The sequence below is a fragment of the Lolium rigidum genome, chromosome 6, assembly GCF_022539505.1.
Source record: "Lolium rigidum isolate FL_2022 chromosome 6, APGP_CSIRO_Lrig_0.1, whole genome shotgun sequence".
Lineage (NCBI taxonomy): Eukaryota > Viridiplantae > Streptophyta > Magnoliopsida > Poales > Poaceae > Lolium > Lolium rigidum.
Window position 1 is genome coordinate 285,752,820 of NC_061513.1, and position 8,875 is coordinate 285,761,694.

At 46.8% G+C, this 8,875-nt stretch overlaps 1 protein-coding gene across 1 annotated transcript; it reads right to left on the minus strand.

Moving 5' to 3' along the window:
- Positions 1 to 1,061: 1,061 nt before the first annotated feature.
- LOC124666959 (mediator of RNA polymerase II transcription subunit 22b-like) lies at positions 1,062 to 5,456 on the minus strand. Its single transcript, XM_047204295.1, has 4 exons — positions 5,289 to 5,456; positions 5,132 to 5,197; positions 4,051 to 4,285; positions 1,062 to 1,359 (listed from the first exon to the last, which is right to left on the minus strand). The coding sequence occupies exons 1-3, from the start codon at positions 5,454 to 5,456 to the stop codon at positions 4,058 to 4,060; spliced, it is 462 nt and encodes a 153-aa protein (XP_047060251.1). The 3' UTR covers positions 1,062 to 1,359; positions 4,051 to 4,057.
- Between the last annotated feature and the right edge of the window lie 3,419 nt (positions 5,457 to 8,875).

Here is an 8,875-nt window from a genome sequence, read left to right on the forward strand (position 1 = left end):
CATTATCTTCCAACGGGTGTGCATTCCAAACCCCACATTATGCCTTCCCTCTAGCTCAACACCATCATTTGGCTCATTCCAATTCAACTCAACCCTAACTTGTGCTACCACCTCCGCAAAGCTAGGGCTAATGTCAAACACCAAGTCAACCTCTTCCGGGTCCGGCTCTATGTTTCCCTTCAAGAAAGCATCCTTCTCCACATGATGAACATGAACAATTCTTTCCATCCCCCTAGCATAATGGGAACAACACATACACACATGTGTTCATTAGTTACCATAATCAACATAATCTACCCATACAAACTAGCACACTACCATTTCTCCTACTTCAACAACCCTAACATCCAACCAAATCCATCTCCACCCTCAAATCAACCAAATCCACATCTAGGGTTTCACATATAGATTGGAGCAAATACACAAAATCAATGGATGAAAAGAGGGGGAACGGAGGAGATTACCTCAAGCAACGACTTGGGAACGATCTCTACGGACAGATCTGACGATTTGGTGGTGGATTTGGTGGGGGGAGAGGGAGGGGGAGAGAGAGCCGGCCGCCTCCTGTTATTGACCGAGCGAAGAAGAGAAAGGAAGAACTGGTCGGGCTGGGCTGGGCGCACGCGGCCAAACTTAAGTGGACGTGTGACGCCCTTGCCAGGGGCGCCACACTTTCAAAGTGTGGCGCCGGCGAGAGAGGCGCCACACGTGCTGCCACGTCGGATCGGGGTCACCAGCTCAGCGTCGACGGGCCACGTCGGATGGGTCTGTGGCGCCAGCGCCAGGGGCGCCACATGGGCATGTGTGGCGCCCGTGGGAGGGGCGCCACACAAAAGGGTTAGATCCGTGAAATAGTTTCGCCGGATGGTCAATCTGTGCTTTTCTTTCAGTTTTGGGTTATTTTTATGCAAATCGCCACATTTGCACCACATAAGATTGCCTTTCCGGCAAAAGGATTTTCATCAACATAAAACGATTTCCTACCACTGGTCGCAGGGAATTCAAGCCCAGTTATTAAGTCGGACAATGGAATTTTTTTTGGGTTCAGACAGAACTCACTGCAGGTCAGAAAAGGAGCACAAGAAATTATAATGACTGCAAGTCAGAAAAGGAGCACAAGAAAAGACACCTCATTGAAGTAGAAGTTATAATAACCCTCTATAAGGATAAGAAATTAGAAAAACGGATAGAAACTAGAATTAGCATGCCATCTCAATAGCTAATACAACATGGTTGGACATGACTGCATCTGTTCTCAACCTACACAATTTGAGCTGTTTTTTAGGCAAGGTACATTGATCATGTCCTTGCACAGCTCCTCTAGAGTTACTCTGCTATCAGTGGAAAGCCAAAGACGTCCTGAAACCATGAACAGCGGTAAGAGTTAGTGATAAAGATCGACCTTATAAAATGTTTGCAACTGATTTAATCAAGAATCATATTCAGATCAAAAGCATTTATGCTCCACGTGTAAGGAGCAAGTCAAAGAATTCAGGTGTACGGCCAAGTTCTTTAACTGAGCGCCGAGCTCCCATCTTGTTAATTAGCAATTGCACAAAATACATGAACGTTTGTATTTTTCCTAGAAATCCCATGCTTGGACACTTGACTATTCATTCTTGAACTATTCACTAGTTAAGTTGTTTGACTGTTAATTGTCAACAGTAATTCCTCAACTTATATTGTTATGTGGTGGCGACAATCCAGCAGCTACAGGGCTAAGATTAGTTAGGCAGTTCAAAAAAGTTAGAGCCAGTTTAGATTATGTATTCTGTTAGCCAAAGAGTTAGTTGGAGTTCTTTTTTTCCTGCAAGTCAGAAGTAATCCAGGCTATAATATGCCCAGACTAGTTATTCCGAAATTAAGCATCGAAATAAACTCAAACCCAATCTAGGTCCCAGTCTCCTTCTAGTTCGTATCAAACGGCAGCTCTGGGGCACCGAGGCTACAGACCTCAGCCTCCCATCGAGCGCCCATACGACCTTAGATCAGGGTCAGGGGCTATCCTATCCTCAGGTTCTACCAGTTTGGTATCAGATTCGGTGATCTCCGCTGCTCCGCTCACCATGAATCCTGACAATAAGCTTGGTAACGCCATGGTGGCTGAGGTGCAGGAACTCATCCGTGGTGAGCAGATCAACATGGCCATCAAGGCTTCGTTCGATAATCTCATGAAGCATCTGAACTCTTACTTTAGCCCTGACGGCGCAGTGGGCAAGCTGGCAGCTGACGTGCACAAGATCTCGTATGATGTACATGAATCAGACCAGCAAACCAAGGCACAGGGGTTGGCCATCCTCCGCCTGGAAAAACAGGTCAGGGGAGATGGGGACCTGGACGACCAAGAGGGTCTTTTGTCCCGCCCTCTTGCTCCACCTCCTTCTAAGCTGCGCGATCCTTTCTTGCCATCGGCGTCCATGGTGGGCTCAGTCCACGACGGGCTCCTACCCTCAGGAGAACGATGCCAAGGAGTGGGAACACAACGGTGGGCACTTCCGATTCCCCAAAGTTAACCTCTCTACCTATGATGGCAAGGAGGACCTGCTGCCCTGGTTGACTAGCTGCTACGAATACTTCTTCATCCGTGCAACTCCGGAAGTGGACAGGACATGGATGGCAGCAGTTCACCTTACAGGAGTGGCTAGCCTGTAGTACCACCGACTGAAGAACAAGCAAGGACGAACCCCATGGCCTGCTTTTGTTTCTGGCATCAACGCACGGTTTGGTCCTCCATCAAGAAGCAATCCAGTTCGGCGAGCTCATCTCGCTCCGTTGCACAAGCACGGTGGAGGACTACCTAGAGAAATTCCTCACCATCCTGTCACGCTATGAGACACTACCCAATGCACAGGAGCATGATGTCTTCACCACCAGCCCCCTCAACCCACTGAAGACTCAGGTGGGGCTCTCCAAACTAGCGACACTCGATGAGACCATGGACCTAGCCCGCTCCTATGAACACTTGGCTACAGCTTCAGTCCCAAGGCGTCCAGCACGTTCCAGGATAACTGCTAGCACAGTACCAGCAGCACCAACAGAGAACTTGGCGTCAGCAGCATCCATCTGGTCAAAGCCATTCAAACGGCTTACTCCTACAGAGATGAACATGCGCCAAAGCCAAGGTCTTTGTTTCAGCTGCGACGAGAAGTTCTCTTCAGGGCATCACTGGAAGCAGCTCTTCGCTCTCTACATAGTTCCTGACTCTGATGATGAGCAAGTTGACAAGCCAGACTAGGCTTTGTCACAGCCACCCTGCATTCCAGCTTGGGGGCAAGCTGTCTTAAGAGGGAGGGAGAGATGTTACGTGGTGGCAATCCAGTGGCTATAGGGTTAAGATTAGTTAGGCAGTTTAAATAAGTTAGATTACATATCCTGTTAGGCAGAGAGTTAGTTAGAGTTCTTTTCCTGCAAGTCAGATGTAATCCAGGCTATATTATGCCCAGACTAGTTATTCCGAAATTAAGCAATGAAATAAACTCAAACCCAATCTACATCCCAGTCTCCTTCTAGTTCGTATCAAACAGCAGCTCTGGGGCGTAGAGGCTACAGACCTCAGCCTCCCATCGAGCACCCCTACGACCTTAGATCAGGGTCGGAGGCTATCCTATCATCAGGTTCTACCATACATCCTTATAACCTAGAGTAAGATTATTAATAAAGGGGAAACATGAGAGAGAAAGCTCCCCTGCCAGCTTTTTGTTGATCATAAAGATGAAACACAACCTATCAAGCAACAACAATAAATATCAAATATCAGTCTTAACTGTTTGGTTGTGGTTTCTTCTACTTCTAAGTCTAATTGTGTCGAGGCATGAAGTTCTTGTTCGATAGGTGGTATTTCCAAAGATTACTCATTGCAAATATTATTACAGAACATAAGGTACCATTTCCAAGCATATATAATTCTTGCTTCAATTAGTTGACACTGAAGGTACTGTAACAATTTGACAGTAACTGTAGAGAATCATCTTTGAAGGCACACTGATGCAGATTACGAATTCTTCTCTACAACTGAAACACACATATTTTTCTCAGATAATATATATTCACCTCAGTATTAGAGCGGAGTCCGCACAACAGATGAGTAGTAATGTGCCTCCAACTCCTTAAGGCTTGCTGCTGCCTCCTGCCCAATTCTCTCCAGCATTCTGTCGGTTCCCTCTGCCTGCTGATTAAGCACCTCAATCCTTCTATCAACATTCTCACTCAAAGAAGCAAGCCCAGAAAATATGGCTGTCCTCTTAAGCTCCGATACTAGTTTCAACAGAGAGTCCGCTGAATGTACCTGGAAAACATTAAACAGAAGTTGACAACAAAGCAAGATGAAGCACAGAATAATACTAGATTCAATGGTATTCTAGAATTAATTAAAAGCTCAGTAGGTTGCTGTACAGCAGAAATATCAAACCAGCTGCTAGACTGCTAACATATACTATTTGTAGAGGAAAAGAAGTGTTTCGACTTGTTACAATCGCAGCACTAACTATGGAGACGAAGTGAGGTTTTAATCGTCTATGACCACTGAAAAGGCCAACTACTGGGAGCCAGGGCCACTGAACCAAGGCGTTCCCATGCTTCAATTTTTTTTAACATCTGTGAAACTTTACGCTGCACGTCTAGACTTCGTTCGTTGTATATCTTGCTTAACTGATCTCTGTTTTGATCATATCCTCATTCAATCTAGCATCTGCATTTTCACCCTAGCCACATCACAGCTGTACAATTATTTCTTCTCATGTTGAGTTTAATCTCCATACTTACACCGCATCTATTGCAGGCTCTGGCACTATAGATCTGCAGCATGTAATACAGAGATAGCTTCTCCTACTTCAAATATTGGCTAATTAGGTGCCACAATTACGAGCTACATTTCTAGGTTCCTGGCCTGGTTAGATCTTAGCATCTCACAGTGATTGAAGCCAATATTAGTAGCTCGCAATAGCTCCTTGCAGTTTGATTTGGTGTCATCTAATTTCAACGTTTGGACATTACAGCACAGGAGTCATGCAGCAATTGAGTTAAGCAACAACAGCATTCCGGGCATGGTTCAGTTTCAAACACAGCGGAAAGAAACAAATCTCCGAACAAGTGGTGCGCAGCGAGCGAGCTGCTGAGTCGTGGTGGTTGTTACCATGCGGGAGGCGCGCATCTCCATCTGGAACTCCTCCTGCGAGTTGCGCACGGGCGGGTCGTTGACCTGAGGCGAGGGAGGACACAGGGCTAGGGATTAGCTAGAGCCAGGAGGCGAGGGCACCGAGGAGAGATGGGGCAGGCAGGGGCGTACGTACGCGGGCGATGTTGATGAGGGCGGAGAAGTTGTCGACGAGGCTGGCGACGTCGGCGTCCGCCTTCTGGAGCAGCGCCCTCTGCTTCTGCGCCGCGGCGGCCGCGGCCGCCGCCGTCGGCCCCGCCGCGGTGCCACTGGCGCCGCCGATGCCGCCGCCCAGCTTGCTCATCGTCGGCGAGTGCAGGGCTTGGGCCTTGGAAGAGACGCGTCGGGGACGGATCGGAGGAGGCCACCAAGTTTGAAGTCCAATCGGCGCAGGCCCGGGGAAGGCTTTGCAGGCCGGATAAATCGATGGCTAGGGATGACGAGGAAACAAGGCCTTATATGGGCCTTGCCAGTGCAGAATGGGTATGGTTCAGGTGGTCCATGAACCCACAGTCAAAGATAAAAAAAAAAAAAGGGTGGTCCGTGAAAATGTTCTAAAAAAAACATGGAGTTCTCATTGTTTAAACATTACACCTGGCCTCTGTGTCATGTCCGCCAGCTCCGGGACGCCGACACTCATCCTCGCCGCGTCTTCCTCTCCCAACGACAACGACACCATGGATGGAGGACTCACCAAACAAGATTTCGCGAACCAGATGCGCGGAAGTGGAGAGCCAGCGTTCTACCGGTCGCCGTGCAGCGGTGCAGGACGAAAATGATCTAGGGATTGGAGGAGGAAGCGAGGAAGACAATGCGTGGGTGAAGAAAAAATGGGAAAATGGTCAAAGGAACCGCGTGGTCAATATGGCGCGTGTGCGCATGCATGTGGACTGGGCTCGATGTATGGCCAATTCATAGGCACTAGCGGCCAGCTAGGAGAAAGACGTCAACTTGAAGAATGCATGCATGAGTAAAATTTGCGCTCTACCTCCGCCCCCTGAGAAAACAACCTGGTTATATAAGTACACCAATTTGCCCGATGTCCATCATGGTACATGGACCCATTCCCAAGTCCCAACTTGGTTCATCGTGACTGGATGCCGCAAGAAATAAAATGCAGCGGGACAAATTCAGAATGCCCTGATTGGCTGGTAATTAACACAGTTTGGTCACGTCAACAGATGCAGCATACGTACCTGTTACTTGTGGAGACTTGGCAGGCTGTCACACCACCTAGAAGAAGCACCACAAGCAAGTCTGACGCATTTTCAATACCTAAAATAGCACATGTCAAAATATGGTGCGGCAGCGGCGGCGCACCGTCGACACGATCTGGAGGTTGAAGTTGAAGGGCTTCTCAAGGATCTCGTTGTAATTTTCGTTTTTCTTGGGGTGCTTTGTACTGTTCGTTGTTTCTTTTAATGCCAGTGTCCAATACGCAAAAAAAAATGGTGCGTATAAGATTTTTTTTAAAAGTCAAACCGTGTGAATTTTAACCAAGTTTCTGCAAAATATTATTAATATTTAGGATATCAAAATAATAGCATTTGGTTTATCACGAAGAAATTTTTAGTATGGTATAAATTGGATATCGTAGATATTCTTAATTTTTCCAATAAACTTGATCAAAGTTAGTAGAGTTTGACTTTTAATAACCAATGCACTATATTATTGTAAGGAGAGAGTAATCTCGTCGCAATTGAGGGCCGAAGCGTCGAGTAAACAACGAGTTTCATTGGACTGGCCTCATAAGAGCATCTCCAACAGGCGCGCTATCCCGTACCCGCGCTATAATAACCGCCGGTATGCACCGCGCGGAGCCGAATTTGCTCCTCTAGCAGGCGCGCTATCCGCGGCGGCGCTGTAAAAAATTTGGTGCGCGTTGCGTTTTGCCTTATCCTGTTCGTGATGTCTACCCACGCTTATATTCTTGTAGACAGTGTTGGGCCTCCAAATGCAGAGGTTTGTAGAACAGCATCAAGTTTCCCTTAAGTGGATCACCCAAGGTTTATCGAACTCAGGGAGGTAGAGGTCAAAGATATCCCTCTCAAGCAACCATGCAATTACGATACAAGAAGTCTTTTGTGTCCCCAACACACCCAGTACACTTATCAGGTGTATAGGTGCACTAGTTCGGCGAAGAGATAGTAAAATACAAGTAATATGGATGATTATGAGCGGTAATTGCAATATGAAATAAAAATAGCAGTAGGCAAACATGTAACAGAACTGGTTGTAAATGGTGTTTCAATGCTTAGAAATAAGGCCTAGGGATCATACTTTCACTAGTGGACACTCTCAACAATGATACCATAATTGAATACATAAATATTATCTCTTCACTACGCTACTCTGAACCACTCTCTGGTTTGATAACAAACACAAATTCAATGCGTAGGACTGCATAAGCACTCCTGAAAGTTCGCATTCCCAATTTATGGACGCCCCACGCTATCACTTTGAGCATACAAAGATGGTACTAACTAGGCACCACAATTTATAAGTATTTCTGTAAATTAAGCTTAAGAGACAAACACGGTGTGCACACTATCACCTTCACACCGCGGGACAAGGTGTCCCCGGAGATCACATAATAAAACCACTTGAGTAGCACAATAGTTGAAAAATAACATCTACTTATTCAACTAGCACTGGTAGAAAAAGAGGCTTCCGTCCAGCCCCATTAGTCGCGAAACTGCAGGAACCGCGACTAATGAAGTCTTTAGTCGCGGTTCGGCAGGCGAACCGCGACCAAAGGCCAGGCCCGGGCGCTCGGTGGCCAGGCTGGTGCACGTGAGGGGCTTTAGTCGCGGTTGGCCGGGCCAACCGCGACTAAAGTGCCGAAGGCCTTTAGTCGCGGTTGGCCGGGCCAGCCGCGACTACAGCTCCTCCCCTATATATACCGAGTTCAACACACTCACTTAGCCATTTGGTGCCACTTCTCTTCACAAACTTCACAAGGGGTGTTAGGTTTGCTTTTGGCTCCTCTTATGCACACAAAGTGTTTGATGAAATGCCCCAAGAGCATGAAACAAACATGATATGAAGTGTCGGAGCCACACTTGAGCTTCCTCATTTATTTTTTCCTCCTCGATCGCGGTTAGCAATGAACCTTTCATATGTGTCATTGATAAAATATGCATGTGTGTAGTTTATTGTTTAATTTCTATTGTTTATAGTTAGTTAGTTTAACAAATGCATGATGGTTAATTATATATTTTATACTATTATAATAATGCGGATGAATCGGCAATGGATGTACGGTAGCAGACTCTCCGGCGAGTTCACTACGGGTTTGAAAGATTTCCTCGTAGTGGCTAATGCGAACAAGCGAAGGGTTTTGTTATCTGTCCATGTGTTGGTCGTAAGAATCGGAAGGGTTACTCTTCCTCAAGAGAAGTTCACATGCACATGCTCGGCACGGTTTCATGCCAAGCTATAATTGTTGGACCAAGCATGGAGAAAGAGGGGTTATAATGGAAGAAGATGAAGAAGGGGATGATTTCATCGATGAAAACTATCTTGATCATTTCGGTGATACTTTCATGGAGGATGCTTTGAAGGTGAAGGGGAAGGTGAAGGGGAAGGGGAAGGTGAAGAAGAGGCACGTGATGAGCCCGTTGATGATCTTGGTCGGACCATTGCTGATGCACGGAGACGCTGCGAGCCGAAAAGGAGAGGAGAATTTGGATCGCATGTTAGAGGATCACGAGAAAGTCGCTG